Here is a 21,146-nt window from a genome sequence, read left to right as displayed (position 1 = left end):
GCCAGATCAGACTGGGCCTGGTGCAGCCTTCTGGCTTCCCAGACCCCAGTTGAACCATCCAACCCATGCTAGCATGGAAAGCGGACGCTAAATGATGATGATGATGAAAGAACTGCCATCTCGAAATCCTGGCAGCAGCTGTGTAATAAGTATGACTACAAGCCGTACCTGTTCTAATTGTTGTTAAAAACATATGAGAATGACAAACCTACCTGAATTTTGTGCAACATTCCATTGGAGAGTTCTTTAGGTCCACTTAACTTAGCTGTCTGTGTATCTTCCAATTCATACTGGATAAGGATATTGCCTGATTCCAATGTGACAATTAGTTGAAAATTCTAGAAAAAGACAATGACAAACGTATTTTAATAACTTGTATCATTTGATGGTCAGCAACAGCAGCAGCTGTTCAAGAATTTGGACCTGGAGACCTCCATTTCCAGTGACCTCTAGGGCCACCTCCCAGTGGTGTTGGGTGTCAACGAAGAGCCCTCGACTACAAGACGACCAAGTTTTTTTTTTTCCCCAAGGTCTGGGGTCTCCCGCTCCTAAACCCTAGACCATCACCTAATCACCCTTACCCGTATTGTTGCTTTACCACCACCACCAGGTCACTGCTTGGAATCGAACTCGGAATCTTAGAGTTAATAGCCCGTGCTCTTAACCACTAACCTCCCAAGCAGACCTGGGTTCTCATTCCAAAGGTATTTTTCGATGTTATTATTATTATTGTTGTTGTTGTTCTTCTTCTTCTTAGTGTTCAGGTCACTGCTTGGAATCGAACTCGGAATCTTGGAGTTAGTTGCCCATGCTCTTAACCACTAACCTCCTAAGCAGACCGAGTGCAGATATGACCAGCATATGGGAACTGGTATTAAGGAAGGGTAGAAAAATATTAGATTTATAAGCCCTAAAATTCACTCCATAATTGCCCATGGGCATATGGCATAGTGGTTAAGAGCACGGGCTACCAACCCCAAAATTCCGAGTTCGATTCCAAGCAGTGATCTGAACACTAATAATAATAACAATATCGAAAAATACCTTAGGAATGAGAACCCAGGTTCGAAATTTCTCCAAGACACCTGAAGAAGGCTGGAGGGTATATCAGCCGAAACGTTGTGTTTACAACAAACAAGATGAGGACAAATATCTGTCGAATGTAAATAATGTAAATAATGTAATGCTTGTTTGTTTGCATTGTTTTCAATTAATCATGAATTACCTGATGGCTTTGAAAACAACAATACTGAGCTGACAAAGATCTAAGATGGAAACGTGTATGCAGCTGTCAACGTTACCAACAAAAGCAGATAAGATTTTTTTCGTTAACATGAAAATTCAATTTTTTGCAAAATTAATTTAAAATTCCTTGAAATTATCTCCCCTTTTTCTTGTAGCGTAACTAATAATTGCTGTGAGGATTTTGTGTTCTTTCTCCAACTTAGAGGTAAATTTCAGATCATCAACCTGAATGATCTAAATTCATTACATTAGCTGGTTTAAGTTATATTCTTTGGCTCACTTGTAATTATTTAAAATTAAGTTCATTTCGTACATGGTGGATATCTTTCTCAGTCATATACGAGAGATTCTTACAAACATATATTAATATGTGTAAGTATATATGTGTTTGTGGAAGGAAGAGAGAGAGAGAGAGAGAGAGAGAGAGAGGGAGAGAGAGAGAGAAAAAGAGAGAGAGAGAGAGAAAGAGGGAGAGAGATGACTAGCTAGATTAAAAAATAGTTTTGTCTATAAGTAGATGTGTTTCGCAATAAGTGGGCATTTGGGGATCTATGTAACTGTACAGTAGCTAGGAAGAGAGGTACATAATTAAGTAGGTAGATATGTAGGTATGTAGATACACAGACAGGTAGCATAAACAAAATAAATATACAAACAAATTATATAGACTAATATTCTTCTGTATATTGGTTTCAAATTTTGGCACAAGGTCCACTATTTTAGGGAAGTAAGTCTATTACATTGACCCCAGTGTTCAATTCTATTATTCGTTTCAGTCATTTTGACTGAGGCCATGCTGGAGCATTGCCTTTAGTTGAACAAATTGACCCCAGGACTTATTCTTTGTAAGCCCAGTACTTATTCCATCAGTCTCACTGAGTTACGGGGACGTAAACACACCAGCATCAATGTCAAGCGATGTTGGAGGACACAGACACACAAACATATACACACACATATACATGCATACATATATATATATATATATATATATATATATATATATACACGATGGGATTCCTTCAGTTTCCATCTACCAAATCCACTCACAAGGCTTTGGTTGGCCTGAGGCTAGAGTAGAAGACACTTGCCCAAGGTGCCACGCAGTGGGACTGAACCTGGAACCATGTAGTTGGTTAGCAGGCTACTTACCACACAGCCACTCCTGGTACTTATTTTATCAACTCCAGGAAAGATGAAAGGCAAAGGTGATCTTTACGGAATTTGAACCCAGAACATAAAGATGGACGAAATACTGTTAAGCATTTTATTTTGCCCAGCAAGCTAACAATTCTGTCAGCTTGCTGCCTGAATGTTCTTAGGTCTATTACTCTGTATAACTTGTTTGCTTTTAGCAAAAACAGAAGTAAAGAAAAACTTCCTTAAAAAAAAAAAAATGATCAAAAAGCACTTACTGTATTCTTCAGAAATAAAAGCAAAGCATCTGTTTGATATGTCTTGAAGGTAAGCTGAACTGATGTTAAACCAGTCTTCAGGATATCATCAATGTGAAATTCTGCAAAACCATTACCTTCGAAGACCATTGAAGAATTGTCACCACTGTGGAACAAGAAACAACACAAAATGGATTTAGAATTGTTAATTATTATGTATCTAATTAAGAATAAAATAATAACTACATGATATTTAAAATAATCTCCCAATACTTTTATGATTTTTATAAAACTGGTGAGAGATCAGAAGAACATTGCAGATTTAATTCTGTATATAACCCTTTTCTTAAAAGCATTAGAGTGGGTTCTGGTGCCACATAAAAAAAACAAAAAACAAAAAATAAAAACACCCAGTACGCTCTCTGGAGTGGCTAGCATTAGGAAGGAGATCCAGCCATAGAAACCAATCCAAAAATAAAATAAAATAAAATAAGTAAACTGCTTACCATCCATGTGTACAAGGTGTAGGCTGAGAACCATCTGAAAAAGGCTGCATCAGAGACATAGCATGTCCATCAACATCAAGAGACCCCACACAACCTTCCAGCTGTTTTAATTTGTTTTTCTGTTATTGATAAAGAATATCAAATATGTATGGAAAAGAGTTTTCTATAGTTGAATGAATCACACATTCTTACATACACATACATACACAGTCACACATACAACACCCACACACACAAACATACATACATAAGTTGCCTAGACAAGGGAAACATGCATACATTTATATATATATATATATTAGGTTGTCAAGAAAGTTCTTGTGGAATTTTTAATTTTGGTTTTAAATGATGCATTTTCAAATTAATTTTCATTAAATTACTTTGACTTTATATATTTCCTATTTAGTATTGGTGGGGGGGTTCATTTATAAGGTCGTACTCCCGCATTTGTCTGAGTGTTGGGTCTTTTGGGTACTTGGATAAGATGCGGATGTCAAGTTGACCCAACTTGCCTCCATGATGGTCTTTGGCATATTGGTAGAGTATCGAGGACTGTTTTTTGTCGTCATATTGTCTTAGATTATCATTTATCTGTTCCGCAATGCTCCTAGATGTCTCCCCTATGTATGTCATGTTCATGTCTTTACAAGCACCTTCTATGCATCTTATGCTGTAAATTACATTTCGAGTTCTACAGTCAATGCCAGGGCTAATCCTATATACCATGCAGTTATCATTGGTGCATATGGTTTTCTCAAATGGGTACGTCCTATACAGTTGTGATCTGATGGAGTTCCCAGGCTTTTCAACAATCTTAATGTTGAGTTTGGTCTCCTTCAGAGCTTTTCTAAATCTGCGGGTTAGTTCTCCATGGGCTGTGGCCTCTACATCTGCATCGTATCCAAGCACCCAAAAGACCCAACACTCAGACAAATATGGGAGTACGACCTTATAAATAAAACCCCACCAATACTAAATAGGAAATATACATAGTAGATATCATACCTCCATACCCACAGTTTACACAGGTAGAGTAGAATAGTTAGTGGACTGTTATGCAGATAGATGTATGTATGTGTGTGTGAGTATGTGTGTATGCACATGTATTTTTTTTTGTATGTAAGCATATGGATATCAAAATAAACAGCTCAACATACAGATGGATAGGTACATAGGTTATATGAATAGACAAGCACACATACGCAAATGGAAACTGAAACACATGACCATATATACACACACACTTTATTCCACACAAGGACACTATGGAGACATGGGTCCACACATATAGAGATGCACATCCATACATACAATCATGGTACATAGTTGCAAAACACACAGACACAGACACACACACACACACACAGACATGTACACACAAGGAGACAGAGGTGCATACATATACAAACAAATGCTCACACACACTCGTACATAGAAAATACACAAACACAGACATACAAGCACATGAATATGCAGAATACATACATACAGATGCACACATACATACATATATACATATGCATACAAACACATATATACATACATACACATCCATACATACATACACATCCATACATACATACACACATACAAACATACATACATGCATAGGTACACACACACACACACTGACCCACAAACATGTGCACAAACAAACAAAAAGGAACACAGTGTAAATAATATACAGAGTCAAGACTATTGAAAAGGTTGCAAGACGCAACAAAAATTTTAGGAAAATAAAAATAAGAAATAAGTGGAAATTTTACTGGTGAGTGTGTTAAATTATAAGGCACAAAAAGAAAATGACTCTCCCCAGACACAACGGAATATGCTTCAACACATGAACTCATATAAAGAATCTTGCAAACCAAATCCCAAAACGAAATATATATTATTATATATATAATATATATATATAAATTATATAATAATATATATAGAGATATATATATATGATATATATATATGATATAATATATATTATATAGATATATATATATATATATATTAATAAAGTATATATATATATAATATATATACATATATATATATTATATATAATATAAAAATATATGTATAAAATATATATAATATACATATATATATATGATATATAATATAAAAATATATGTATAATATATATATATATACATATATATATATGTATATATAATATAAAAATATATGTATAAAATATATATATATATAATATATGTATATATAATATAAAAATATATGTATAAAATATATATATATATATACAATATATATATATATATATACAATATATATATATATATATAATATAATATATATATATATATCATCATCATCATCATCATGTATATAATATATATGTATGTAATATATACATATATATGTATATAATATATACATATAGTGTATATAGTATATACATATATATGTATATAATCTATACATATATGTATATAATATATACATATATATGTGTATAATATATACATATATATGTATATACTATATATATATATATATATATTTTTTTTACGACCAGACCATCAGATGTTGTTACACATCGCTGGTCACAATGCATTCGCAATGTTTTAGCCTTCAATGACGCCACCCTGCTGGCTCAGGAAAGCTCCCAGCCCATATATATATAATATATTATATATATATATATATATATATATATAAATGTTTGTTTTTATGTTCAGTTATATAAAAATAATTTTACATTAATCTGGAGGTTGCTCTATACTTATTTTAGAGTACAAATTTATTATTCTTTTGCAAGAATGTCGTTGACAGTGGCTGAAGTTTTGGCCAGTCTGACGAGGGCTTTAGTTGGCCAAAACTTCAAAATCACTGTCAACAGCATTCTTATTTAAGAATACATTTATGCATACATTTGTATGTGTTTGTGGGTGTGTATACATATACACACATATATATATAGATAGATTAATATGTATGTAAAGTACTCACACATGCATATATTCAAATATAACACAGTATATCAATGAAAAAGAATTCTGTTTAAATAAACTGTGTGTGTGATAGATACACTTATGCAATAAACGGAATCGATTTTGCTAACTTTATATAATCAGATGTACCCTTTAAAGAATATGAAAATATAAAATTGTGGAGGCAATGTAACTTCTTTGCTTTTTTTTGGGTGGGTGGGGGGTAGGGCATTGGTTAGGTATCATAAGCAAACCTCCAATGAAATCTTGTATTTTTTTTTTTTTACTTGTTTCAATCATTAGACTGTGGCCATGCTGGGGTACCGCCTTGAAGAATTTTTAATCAAATGACTCTACCCCAGTACTTATTTTTTGTTAAGCCTGGTACTTATTCTATTGTTCTCTTTTGCTGAACTGCTAAGTTAAGGGGATGTAAACACACCAACCCCAGTTGTCAAGTGGTATTGGGGGACAAACACACACACACACACACACACACATACACAGAGACTACTGGCTTCTTTCCGTTTCCACCTACCAAACCTACTCACAAGGCTTTGTTCAACCTTGGATCTATAGAAGAAGACACTTGCCCAAGGTACCATGCAGTGGAACTGAACCCAGGACCATGTAGTTGGGAAGGAAGCCTCTTACCACACATCCATACCTGTACCTATATAACAGTGCTAAATATAATAAAGTGCTAAATCAACTGTGGACTGTAGGCTCTGTTATCTTGCACAATGTACCACTTGCCAAGTGACAAACTAAAAATGTTTATAAATAGCTTAGAAGATATAACATATGAAAGTGTGTAGAAGTATGCTATTAACACATCACTATATATCTTCTGATAGTGTCCCTTGCATAGACACAGTAACAATATCTAAAGTACACGTGACCTGCTATAGAAAAATATATAATCTTACCCATAATTCCTCAGGATAACCACCAACATAAGCAACTGAAGGAGCTGTGTACTCAGCATTTATTTTTGGGAGAAATATTTTAACAACTTCTTTATTTGTTTGAGCTGCAGCTGAAATGGGGCTGATTGTCACGCTGAAGTTTCGACCAATTCTAGAAAAATTAAGAAGTATACACATGTATAAGTGTGTGTGTGTATGTGAGAGAGAGGGGGGAGGGAGGAAGAGAGAGAAAGAGAGAGAGAAAGGGAGAGAGAGAGAGAAAGGGGGAGAGAAAGGGAGAGAGAGAAAGAGAGAGAGAGAGAGAGAGAGAGAGAGAGAGAGAGAGAGAGAGAGAGAGAGAGAGAGAGAGAGTATCAAGTTATCTCACAGCCAAAGCGAAACCAAATTAGAAGATAGGCTGAAATGAATCAATAATACTTTATACATTTATAAATATATACATTTACCCAGTCTATTGACAAATATATGAATGACTGAGTCTTAGATGTATGTGTGAAGGCATGTGGCTTAGCGGTTACAGTATTCAGTTCAAGATTGTAAGGTCATGATTTCAATACCCAACAGTGGCCCGTATCATGCTGAATCTCCCTGAAAATTATATTAAGTTTTAGGCATGTCTGTGAAGTGCTCCGCCACTTGCACATTAATTCCATGAGCAGGCTGCTCCATTGATTGGATGAACAGGGACACTCATTGTCATAACCAATGTAGGGTCAGTTTTAAGCGTGGATAGATGAGGACAGTTGCATAAAGAAGTGCCAATCACTTACAGTGGAGGGAAGTTGCGGAAGAGGGAGACCCAGGGAGACATGAGATAAAGTAATGGAGGTTGATCTCAAAATGCTGAGCTTTATGAAGGAGACAACAGGACCAAGATATGTGGTGTATTGGTGTATTCAAGAAGACCCACTCACCGCAACGCAGTTGATATCTTGAAACCAAGATGCCACATGAAAAGCATTGGTGTGAGGGCTGGTCCCACACAAAAAACACTAGTGATGGTGCCATGCAAAATGTATCCAGTACACTCTGTGGAGTGGTTAGCATTAGGAAGGGCATCCAGCTGTAGAGACCAAGCCAAAACAAACTATGGAAATGGGTGTAGCCCCTGGCTTTGCCAGTTCTTGTCAAGCTGTCCGATACCATGCCAGCACAAAAAATAGATGTTAAGTGATGATGATGATGATGATGATGACATTACACACACACACATGTAGGCATGTATATCTATTCTATTTTTTAATTATTATAAATCTTCCACTAAAGAGGGAGTCGGTCTCCAACAAAGACAGAAGGATCCATCTTTGAGATGTAGTTAACACAGACAAATTCACATTTGGAACTTGAGAAAAGCCTTGCATATTTTTACTGTTCCACTCACAGATTGGACTTGTAATGTACAGATCGGCCGGTCAATTTCTCTTCCTGAAAATCCCAGTTTATCCAGATTATCCTTTAAGCATTTACTAACAAAACATAGTGCTCCAATTTGATATGAATATGAATTCATAGTCTGTATATAGAAGCTGGAGGTTTCAAAGCAGTTGTCCATAGATACCCTCCTTTGCTTGGTTGGTTGGTTGGATGGATTGATAAATGCTTGTTTTATGAGAAGTTATACATAAAAACAATTTCACATGAAACTAGAGGATTAATTGATTCCTTTTAGTAAAGTTCATTTTCTGGCAGTAACTTCAAAGTTTCGGTTTGCTAGCGGCTAGTCTATAATGATAACAGTGTGATGATGGTGCGCAATCCGAAACTTCAAAGTTGATGTCAACCATTTTCCTTGTAAAAATTAATAATATATGAGCATGGAAAACGGACGCTAAATGATGATGATGATGATGATGATGAGGATAATAATACATCATTATCATCATCATCTTCGTCACTGCTGCTGCTGCTGACACTGCCACCACCATCATCATCATTTAATGTCCACTTTCCATGGTGGCACGAATCGGATAGTTGGACAGTATCAGCTTTGGCATGATTTCTATAGCTGGATGGCCTTCCTAACATCAACATATATATATATATATGATTTATATATATATATATATATATATATATATATATATATATTACAACATACACACAAATATATTTGATATATATATATATTATATATATATATATATATATATCAACAATCAAGGAACGGCCATAATAGGCCATTCACCCACTAGAAATAACAGCCAAAGCTTCAACCGCAAATAAAGATCAATTCCGTAAACAGGAGAAAATTAAAAAAAACATTTACCCTGTAATTTCTTGTACGATGCACCGTTTCGTCTGCTGTTTAATGGTAAACTAACCTGATTAAATTAAGCCTATATTGATTAATTATGAATTTTCTGGTTAATTCCGTAATGGAATCGACGGCTTATATTTATTTGCTGCCGATAAATTTGGCGCGAGTGCGACGATTTGAAAATTTTAGGTCAGATATTGCCTTGGCAAGGTCGGAAATGCCTCGTGAAAATATCTGTTCCGACTTGGCTATTTCTTGCTGAAGAATCTGAGGGCCTATGGAAGATTGGCTTGATTTAATTTAATCAGGTTAGTTTACCATTAACAGCAGACGAAACGGTGCATCGTACAAGAAATTACAGGGTAAATGTTTTTTTAAATTTTCTCCTGTTTACGGAATTGATCTTTATTTGCGGTTGAAGCTTTGGCTGTTATTTCTAGTGGTGAATGGCCTATTATGGCCGTTCCTTGATTGTTGATGTTGAACTTAAAAATGGTCTATGACTATTTAATTTTTTCCCACTAGGCCCGGGTGGCAAAAGAATTCTACAAAATTTTTTTCACCACCCTATATTGATTAATTATTATATATATATATATATATATATATATATATACAAAATGAAGATGAGCCAGAAAGTAAAGCAAATAAAAATTGCAATATTTTCTGACTCACCCTTGTGTGTGTGTGTGTTTCTGTTTACATGAGTGAGCATCCTTAAGTATGTGTGTAAACCATGTATATCTGAGTGTGTGTGTGCATGAATGCAAATGTCTATGTGAGTGTGTTAGACATTTCTCACATTATCTATAAGAATTCAGCAAGTTACTGACTGTAGTGTTAATAGCATGAGAACTTTCCTTCTGAATAGAATGCTCCTTTATTTATAGGAAGTGTTTAGGGCAACCAAGCTGAGTAGTCATTGATAGTGGAGGCCTTATTTCATGTCTCTCTCTCTTTTACTTGTTTCAGTCATTTGACTGTGGCCATGCTGGAGCACCGCCTTTAATCGAGCAACTCAACCCTGGGACTTATTCTTTGTAAGCCGAGTACTTATTCTATCGGTCTCCTTTGCCGAACTGCTAAGTGACGGGGACATAAACACACCAGCATCAGTTGTCAAGCAATGCTAGGGGGACAAACACACACACACACACACACACCACACACACACACATACATATATATATATATATATATATATTATATATATATATATATACATATAACAACGGGCTTCTTTCAGTTTCCGTCTACCAAATTTACTCACACAGGCTTTGGTCGGGGCCCGAGGCTATATGTAGAAGACACTTGCCCAAGGTGCCACGCAGTGGACTGAACCCGAAACCATGTGGTTGGTAACAAGCTACTTACCACACAGCCACTCCTGCGCCTGTCTGCTTCTTTTTGTCATTTTTCTCTTTCCCATTCTGACACATAGTTTAGTGGTTAGGGTATTTGATTCACAATTGTAAGGTTTATGGAAGCTGTATCGGCCGTTGCCTTTCCCTTGGATAACACTGGTGGCGTGGAGAGGGGAGCCCGTTTTGCATGGGCGACTGCTGGTCTTCCATAAACAACTTTGCTTGGACTTGTGCCTTGGAGGGTAACTTTTTAGGTGCAATCTCATGATCTGTGTCGTGACCGAAGGGGGTCTGAGATAGTCTTAGAAAGTATATGATATAAGCAATTATTAGAAAATGTTACCTTTGGATTCCAAACTTGTACCAAACCTCTGGTTTTGTTTTACTTTTAGATTCAACTACTTTAAGTTCTTTTCCATCCATATCATACACTGACAAAAACACAGCACTGTTCTTCAGGCCAAGAATATAGCTCACCTGAAGAAATAAAAAAAAAAGACACAGAGAAAGCATGCATTGGTTTATTAAAAGTTCGCGGATGAGAAAGAAAAACAAATGACACAGAGAAAGGTTTTTCAAAAGTTTACTAATAATTCTGAATGCATTAATTTTATTATCGTGTATGAATTACATGAATCAATTACAATAATTTTTAATTAATTATCTAATAGGAATTAATTATGACTAATTAAGTAAATAAGTAGATAAACACATCATTCTCATCCTCATCATCATCGCTAGCACCAACAAAATTCAATGCTGGTCTTATATGTTTATGGGGAAGAATCTTTTCTACTCTAGGTACAAGGCCCAAAATTTTTGGGGAGGAGGCCAGTCAATTAGATCAACCCCAGTATGCAACTGGTACTTAATTTATTGACTCCGAAAGGATGAAAGGCAAAGCTGACCTCGGAATTTGAACTCAGAATGTAAAGACAGACAAAATATCACTAAGCATTTCACCTGGCGTGCTAACATTTCTGTCAGCTTGCCACCTTTTTGTGGAGAAAAATGTGCCTTCTCTAGCTGAGTGTGTGTGTGTGTGTGTGTGCATGTGTGTCAGAGAGAGAGAGAAGAAAGAGAAAGAGAGAAGAAAGAGAAAGAGAGAGAGTGTATGTGAGAGAAAGTGTGTATGTGAGTGTATGTGAGAGAAGAGAGAAAGAGTGTGTATATGTGAGAGTGTGTGTGTGTGTGTATGTGTGAAAGTGTGTGTATATGTGATGGAGTCTGTGTGTGTGTATGAGAGAGAGAGAGTGTGTGCGAGTGTGTGTGTGTTTAAGAGAAAGAAAGGGTGTGCGTGTGTAAGAGAGAGAGAAAGAGAGAGAGTGTGTGTGTGTGTGTGTGTGTGTGAGTGCACATACAAATTCCAAGGATCACCCTCACAAATGTAGGAGCAATATTCCATTTCGGATCACAGTAAGTATATTAGCAACATGAAGTTATCGTGACTGATGACAAAACCAAATTATAAGATTCCATTTTACTGAAAATTTATTGTTACTCTGAGACAATAACAACAACAACAGTAGTAGTAGTAGTAGTAGTAGTAGTAGTAGTAAGTAGTAGTAGTAGTAGTAGTAGTAGTTACTACTACTACTACTACTACTACTACTACTACTACTACTACTACTACTACTACTACTACTACTACTACTACTACTACTACTACTACTACTACTACTACTACTACTACTTCAGAAAAAGCGTGGGAAATTTCATGCTTACAATATTAAGGATTATGATAAGTGTAATAATCAGAGCAAAAATGAGGTTGGTGATAATGAGGGAAATGAGGACACACTACAAAACTAGTTTGCAATGTCTTAGTTAAATTTTTTTAATATTTTTTCCATCTTTTACTTGTTTCAGTCATTGGGCTGCGGCCATGCTGGGGCACCATCTTGAAGGATTTAGTCAAAATCAAATTGAGGCCTGATACTTGTTCTGTTGGTTTCTTCTTTCGCCGAATGGTAAGTTACAGACACATAAACAAACCAACACCAGTGATCAAGTGGTAGTGAGGGACAAATACAAACATAGACACACACATACACACACACACATCTTTTACTTGTTTCTGTCATTACTGTAGTCATGCTGAGGCACAACCTCGATGGGTTTAGTTGAACAAATTGATGTCAGAACTTATATTTTAAAACCTGGTACTTATATCAGTCTCTTTTACTGAACTGCTAAGTAATGGGGAGATTACTAATACTAACACTGGTCATGAAGTGGTGGTGGGGACAAATACACATACATACATACATACAATACAGACATTCATACAGACACACACATATACATATATGTATACATTCATTGATACATACATATATACACACATAAAAGTGCCTGTGTGGAGCCACGTAAATTGTACATTTAGATGAAGTGTTTATATATAGTTAGTAATCAGGTGCAATATAGATATTCAGGAGAAAGTATGAAAAGAGAATTAAGTATTAAAGAAAGGAGAGAGTGTGTGTGTTAAATATATACGTACATCCATACACACACACACACACACACACACACAGCATATACATGTGTGTGTGTGTGTGTATGTATGTGTGTGCATACATACATATACAAACACACACACATGTATAAAAAAAAATTTTTGTTTCAATCATAAGACTGAGACCATGTTGAGGCATCGCCTTGAAGAATTTTTAGTTGAATTAATCGACCTCAGTACTTATTTTTTTTGTTAAGCCTGGTACTCATTCTATCAGTTTCTCTTGTTGAATTGCTAAGATATGGGGATGTGAACACACCAACATCAGTTATCAAGCAGTAGTGTGGAGACAAACAGATATAAAGGCACACACACACACACAGACATATATATAGGCTTTTCTCAGTTTCTGCCTACCATCTCTACTCACAAGGCTTTGGTCAGCCTGAGGCTATAGAAGAAAATGGGGAAAAACATAGGTTATCAATAAACAAGCTTTAAATGTGGTCCAATCGATGTACCGGATAATCTATGTTATCTGCATTTTCTAATTTTATATATATATATATATATAAGAATGAATGTTTTTATATATAATGAACGTGAAATACAGGAAGGGACGAACACGGAACACAGACAAATCATTCGAAGCCTTCAATCTTCAGTCAGACACCGAATCATCATAGCAAATTTCGGCTGTTCAATTCTGATATTTGCTCCAACTCGGCCAGCCCCAAGAAAAAAAACTAAGCTGTAAGCATTAGATTTCTTGGTAGAAGACAGGAATGTGAACGCACAGACGGATGTGAATACAAGAGACGAAAACGAAATTGAAAACAGTAATGAATAAACAAAATATATATAATGGTGGTTGTCATACGACTTTAGACCAAATGAGACAAAACAACAACAACATAGCAGCTGGCGTAGAAATAATTACCGTTTATATATATATATATATATATATGTATATATTTATGTGTTTCTTTGTTCCCCCACCACTGCTTGACAACTGATCTTGGTGTGTTTACATCCCTGTAAGTTAGCGGTTCAACAAAAGAGATCGATAGAATAAGTACCAGGCTTACAAAGAATAAGTCCTGGGGGCCATTTCTTTGACTAAAAGGCGGTGCTCCAGCATGGCCGCAGTCAAATGACTGACACAAATAAAAGAATAAAATATATGTATATGTATACATATATGTGTGTGTGTGTGTGTATATATATATACTAGCAGTATCGCCCGGCGTTGCTCAGGTTTGTAAGGGAAATAACTATAAAGCATTTTTAGAGAGTTATAGCCAAAAAATAGCAAAAAAATGGAAAAAAAATGATGGTAAATTTTTTTTGAGAGTTAAAAAAGGTGGAGTTGCGTCCCCTAGACGGTCTGTGGTTTGGGTTTCTGATTCTCGACCCCATGTCGAATTTATCGATTTTTTTCAGAACTGGGGGAACTTTTCAAAATTTTCGCTGCGTTAGTTTTGAATTATGACATTGGGCTATGTGTGTGTCAAGTTTCATCAGAATCGGTTGAAAGCCGTGGTCAGAGTGAGGGTACGAGAAAACAGACACACAGAAAACGCACAGACAAACTGCCGTTTATATAGAGAGAGATATACATGTGTGTGTGTGTGTGTGTGTGTGTGTGTGTGTATGTGTGTGTGTGTGTGTATATATATATATATATATACACACAATGGGCTTCTTTCAGTTTCCAACTACCAAATCCATACATAAGGAATTGGTTGGCCCAGGGTCATATTAGAAGACGTTTGCCCAGGGTACATACTGAACCTGAAACCATGTGGGTGAGAAGCAAATTTCATATCAGACAGCCACACCTGTGCATATATAGTAGAAGACATTTGCCCAAGATGCCACAGTGTGACGGGACTGAATCCAAGGCTTATAGACAGAATTATTTTTTTATAGACAATTAAATGTCTTATAAGGGCAATTGGGATGAATATCTGATAAACACAATAAATGTCTTGTAGACACCAATGCATATCTTATAGATATGATCATTGTGACAAGATTAGTATGCTGGGTGGATGACTAAACAGTAAATCATAAAACTATGGTGTACGTCTCTGAGACAAGGTAGGTAACTCTGCTTTCTTTAGTATATTTTTTTTAAATCTCTATCTCTCTCTATATAAAGCTGAAGTTGTCTGTGTATGGCAGGTTTGGTAACCTTCAACTAACACTATTTCCCCTGAGACCCTGCGGCACAAGTTGACCAAAATTGAGAGTATGATAGAAGAAGGCTTGCTCTTCCTTCCGTAGAAGAAAAAATTCAAATCGGACCATGTTAACAATTATTTACATGAAAACGGTGCTTTTTTTTTCTATGAAAATGCCTAATTTATTACGATTTTTTACTGCTGTGTCGCCACTTTTCGGTGTATTTCAACCAGAAAAATGTTCACTTAAAGAGAATAACAAGCTACATAATGCAAAATTTTTACTTTTCAAAAATTCCAATTCTAAAGGGTCGAAACAAACCCAAGCAACGCCGGGCAACACTGCTAGTTAACAATATATCCTACACAGATTCTTAACTAGTAACAGGTTGGCTGAATAATAAGAGGAAGGATAATACAAAACACAATTCCGTCAACAATGTATGACAAAATCCTACTTTAAGCACCCCATATAACTCCTCATAATGCTTATATTTTTTTGGAACTTTCAGAAAATGTTTCCAAATTTGTGTTCTATGCACAGGAATTCAAATTATGATTTTTTTTAACTGTCCACCCCACATCCCATAAATCCTAAAAGTTCCACTCATTTTCAAATTTTTTTTTAATCAGTGTTTAAAATACAGACAGGCCAAATATTTTGTTTAAATCCCAGCAATTGACTGCTCTTAGGTGCAACATCATTCTATTAAATGTGTTTATGGGGAGAAAAATATAAAAAAACATCAATACATGTCAAAATGACAAAGAAACAAGGAAGGTATTAGGTGGTCATGAGATGTGCTAGAAATAACATCTAAATTGTCCTTAAATCATCCAAAAATGTTTTTTGCATAATTGTATGAATTCCTGTGTGTAGAACACAAATTCGTAAAAAAATTTCTGAAAATGCCAAAAAAATAAAAAAGTTATGAGGGTTTATATGGGGTGCTTAAACCAGAATTCCACCCAATGTACAAATACCCAAATCTATCCAAACCTATCCCACAAACACTAACAAGGAAAATAGATAAAAACAAGTTAGAAAATGAAAAACTAATTAAAGATGGGTACAGGTATGGTTGTGTCCACCGCAAGGACCAGTCCATGTTGTAGTGTCATGGTTTTTATGCTTCAATGATCCAGAAAGATATGCCAATAGAGTGCAAGGTCTTGGTAGGGCCTCCCATGCCAGACAGATGAAAGGATGAAGACCAAACTAATATGGACCACCTCTTCCTAGTGGTAATAATTGGTTTGCATAGGGTCAACATCCCTACCGAGAAAAATGTAAAATTACAGAAGTATCAATGACAATTTTAAACCAACAAAACCCATGAGAAGAAGACCTTCCCTCAGGGAAATATGACACATCAGGCCCTGACCTGCTACCCACAAGGGAAGATGCCCTAAAAATTGTTGAAGGTAAGATACTGAAGGAGAGTTGAAAAAACAGGGATCCAACTGTAGAGAAGTAGAAAAGACAGTCCAGATTTGAGAACAATAGAGAAATGCCTTCAATGACCTGTATTCCATATGGAGTGAAGGGCTTAGGAAAGAAAGCAAGGCATGGATGTGTGGTGAAGGAGTTTGGTTCTAGTTCTGATCACTCTGACCCCACTATGTAGCACTATGCTCAAGTGTCTTCTATAACAGCTTAAGGTGTGAATGATTTGAGTGAAATTGGGTAAATTGAAACTGTGATATATATGTGTGTGTGTATACTGGATGCTTTTTGCTAGTTCCAGTTGAACTAAGTGAGGTAGTGAGCTACATGCGACCTCATTAGTGCCACTGGCACTGAAAACAGCATTCAGAATACATAAAGTGGTTGGTATTAGGAAGGGTGTCCAGTTATAGAAGTCATGCCAAAACAGACATTGGAATACAATGCAGTCCTTAGACCTATCACATCTTGTCAAAAGATCTAACTTATGTGAGCATGAAACATGGACATCAATTAATGATCTTTATTATAACAACATGTTTCAACACACATTTTCACATCAAGAATCTTGCAAAACACACATTTTTTTCTCTCCTTGTTTCTGTCTGTGTTCCTTTCTGTGGAAGAGCATAGGCTCGAAACGTTAAAAACTTTTTCAATTCCCGAACGTTATCCTAATACATCTGTTTGTTTTTTACACCACCTGTCTTCGACTTTTGTTTTTTTCATGAATTCTCTCCCTATATATATATATAAAATGATTAAGTTGGCTAGATGGAATTTAAACCAAAAAGGAAAAAATTCATCACCACTAAAAGTGACTAAGGGTGCAGGACAGCACCAGCATTGCTAGAAATAAGAGTCAAAGGCTCTTTAGCCACAAACAAGCACAATTCTATGTACTGACAAGGGAGACAACCTCCTCATAGCAAATGAGGACATCAGATTGGCATGCCAATTTCGCATGAAATCAAAGATCATCAGTGATGCTACTCCATTGCTGATGGTGAAACTGAATTTCGCATGTCAGTATTTATAGAATTTACCATAGGAATCAATGACTGATTTAGCAGAATGGTAACGTGAATGTTATAAAATGATTAAGCTGGCTAGATGCAATTTAAAACCAGAAAGGAAAAAAATTCATCTTCACTAAACTTGACTAAGAGTGCAGGGCAGCACCAGCATTGATAGAAACAATAGTCAAAGACTCTTTAGTCACAAACAAGCATATATATATATATGTGTGTGTGTATCATAGTTTAACGTCCGCTTTCCATGGTAGCATGGGTTGGATGATTTGACTGAGGTCTGGTAAACCAGATGGCTGCACCAGGCTCCAATCTTGATCTGGCAGAGTTTCTACAGCTAGATGCCCTTCCTAATGCCAACCACTCCGAGAGTGTAGTGGATGCTTTTACGTGCCACTGGCACAGGGGCCAGTCAGGTGGTACTGGCAACGACCTCACTCGGATCTTTTTACACATGCCACTGGCACTGTGTGTGTGTGTGTGTATGTATATGTGTGTGTGTGTGTATGTATGTATGTATGTGTGTATGTATGTATGTACGTATGTACGTACGGACATACGTGAGTATGTTTGTGTGTGTATGTGTTTACATTTACCAGTGTGAATACTTTGTGATATTTCCAGCCAAGTAAGGATGTAATTCCATAGCTGAATACTGAACTTCACAGTTTGTTAAATATGGATCAATAAAATGGAAACCAGGTTAGCTATAAAGATTTGTGAAACTGACTAAAACCCTTGAAAGCAGTGTACCAGCAATCCCACTGTTCAGTTAAAGAGTAAGAGAGTAAAAAGAACTTACAGAATTATTGATGTTTACTGCAAGAATGGCGCCACTCTTCAGTTTTGGTTTAACACAAACATCCATATCTGACTGGATTTTTCTAGAATCATAACCAGGATGTAATGGTACTTTTAGATAATCTTTGCCTGTGAATTTCACAGGGATCTGCAAACAGATATAAGTAAATGAATATTAAAATATAAAATAAAATAAATGCAAACTATTAAAATAAATGCAAAATAAATAAATAGTAAAGAAAAAATTCATAAATTGAAGCATAATGAAAAACAAAACATGAATAAAGAAATCTGGTATCATCATTGCCCCATCATCATTGTAATGTCTCCTTTTCCAAGACAGGTTTCTTTGATGTAGATTTTCTATAGCTTGATGGCCTCCCTGTTGCCTGATTCCATGCAAGGTAATATTTTCCCCATAGTGAGACATGTTTTTGAAAAAAGACTGGAAATGAATGACACCACTTGTATAAGAGTAACACTCATTTACAAATGTCTATCATGCAATGCCAAGACAAAGAGATGCAAACACACACATACAACCATCCACACAGGCATACATACATATACGCATGTATGTGTGTGTGTGTATACACATACATATATATATATATATAGGATTCTGTGGGGTATATATATCTCTCCATTGGATGGATTGCTGGCCCGTCACAGGAATACTCATTTTTTCAGCTGGATGGACTAAAGTAATGTGAAATAAAGTGTTTTGTACATCACCCAGTCCAGGAATCAATTTGACCAGCCCAAGGCTATAGTAGAAGACTGGGACCTTTTCGGTTTGAACGGCAGTTTTTTCTAGCGGTGTCATATGAAATTGTCACCCATATTTATGACCCTAGTATTGATCTATTGCATTTCAATCTGTTTCTTAAACGAGGGACATATTCATACGGCACAGAATGTTTTTTTGTACCTCAATAAATGTCAGTGATTGGTTGAACTTGCAGAAATTGAAGAAAAAACAACAACAAATATCTTACAAACTATAGAATTTTCTCAATAAAGCCAAGAGAAAAAGATGTTTTATAAACACATTCTACCAGTATACGAAGTTTAAACTTTTTTAGTTACCTAGAAATTATGTTAAAAACTGCCATTCAAACCGAAAAGATCTGAAGACTGTTGCCCAAGATGCCACACACTGCACACACACACATACACACACACCACACACACACATACACACACAAATTGAGGGAGTGAAGTAGTAGTAGTAGTAGTACCTTCATTGCAGACAACAATGTCCGTGCCAAGTGAATTTTGTATTGAATCTGGGAGATATTCATTCGCAGCTGTTCCACATTACTAATAACTGACTGGTGTAAATCTTTCGGAAGTTCCTGCAAGGTTTTGTTCATAATAACAATATTTTCCTTGCTTTTAGTAACTGCAAAATAAAAAAAAATAATAAAAAATTACACATACATATTCATAATAGGTGCAGGCATGGCTGTGTGATAAGAAGCTTGCTTCCCAACTACATAATTCGGGGTTCAGTCCCAATGTGGAACCTTTGCCTTCTACTATATTCTTGGGCTGATCAAAGCCTTATGAATGGATAGTAGATAGAAACTGAAAGAAACCTGTTGTATACGATGTTGTGTGTGTATGTCTTTGTGTCTGTGTTTGTCCCTCACTACCAATTGAGAACTGGTGTTGGTGTGTGCACATCCCTGTAACTTAGCAGTTTGAGGTCAATAAAATAAGTACCTGTTGAGCATCGGGGGTCAATGTAATCGACTTATGTCATACCTGAAATTTTTGGCCTTGTACCAAAATTTGAAATCATTATGTTCAAGGCAGTCAGCTGGCTGAATTGTTAGCACACCAGACAAAATACTTAGTGGCATTTCATGTCTTTATGTTCTGAGTTCAAATTACCCTGAGGTTGATTTTGCCTTTCATACTTTGGGGGTTGATGAAATAAGTACCGGCTGAGCACCGTAATTGATGTAATCAATCTATTGCCACCCCTGAAATTGCCAGCCTTGTACCAAAATTTGAAACTATTATTATGGTTTCTTTCAGTTCATCCATGTATTTGGTTCTGTTGGACAGGAATTCAAGAATATGGTTTTGTAGAAGAGGCAGCGAGCTGGCAGAATTGTTAGCACACTGGATGAAATGCTTAGCAGTATTTCACCTGTCTTTACATTCTGAGTTCCTCTGAGGTCGACTTTGCCTTTCATCTTTTCAGGGTTGATAAAATAAGTACGACTTGTATACTTGGGTCGATCTAATTGACTGGCCCCCTCCCCAGAAATTTCAGTGGAAAGGATTATTATTATTATTACTATTATTATTATAATTACTACTACTACTACTACTACTACTACTAACACCACCATTATTATTATTATTATTATTATTATTATTATATTATTATTATTATTATTATTATTTAAATTTTAAAAAAAATTATTTTAGGCAATAAAATGACAAAAAAACAGTCCCAGATTAAATGTTTCAAAACATGTAATTTCATCCATCAGCATGCTGAGTTCAATTCTTGCTATGTTTCCTCAGCTTTAAATTCCCTCGGGACAGGTTATAATGAAA

At 35.8% G+C, this 21,146-nt stretch overlaps 1 protein-coding gene across 3 annotated transcripts in view; it reads right to left on the bottom strand.

The window, feature by feature from the left end:
* Positions 1-21,146, bottom strand: part of LOC115219266 — a 132,696-nt gene that overhangs the window by 15,509 nt on the left and 96,041 nt on the right. For all 3 annotated transcript variants that reach the window (XM_029789421.2, XM_036508998.1, XM_036508999.1), the window contains 7 exons: positions 19,811-19,974; positions 18,571-18,717; positions 10,990-11,123; positions 7,026-7,176; positions 3,146-3,264; positions 2,661-2,805; positions 213-338 (listed from right to left, as the gene is read on the bottom strand). In XM_029789421.2, coding sequence (XP_029645281.1) covers positions 213-338; positions 2,661-2,805; positions 3,146-3,264; positions 7,026-7,176; positions 10,990-11,123; positions 18,571-18,717; positions 19,811-19,974 — 986 coding nt within the window. The remainder of the gene's footprint in view (positions 1-212; positions 339-2,660; positions 2,806-3,145; positions 3,265-7,025; positions 7,177-10,989; positions 11,124-18,570; positions 18,718-19,810; positions 19,975-21,146) is intronic.

Source organism: Octopus sinensis, linkage group LG14, assembly GCF_006345805.1.
Source record: "Octopus sinensis linkage group LG14, ASM634580v1, whole genome shotgun sequence".
Taxonomy (NCBI): Eukaryota; Metazoa; Mollusca; class Cephalopoda; order Octopoda; family Octopodidae; genus Octopus; species Octopus sinensis.
Note: the sequence above shows the minus strand (reverse complement) of the source record. Positions and strands in the feature narration are given on the sequence as shown.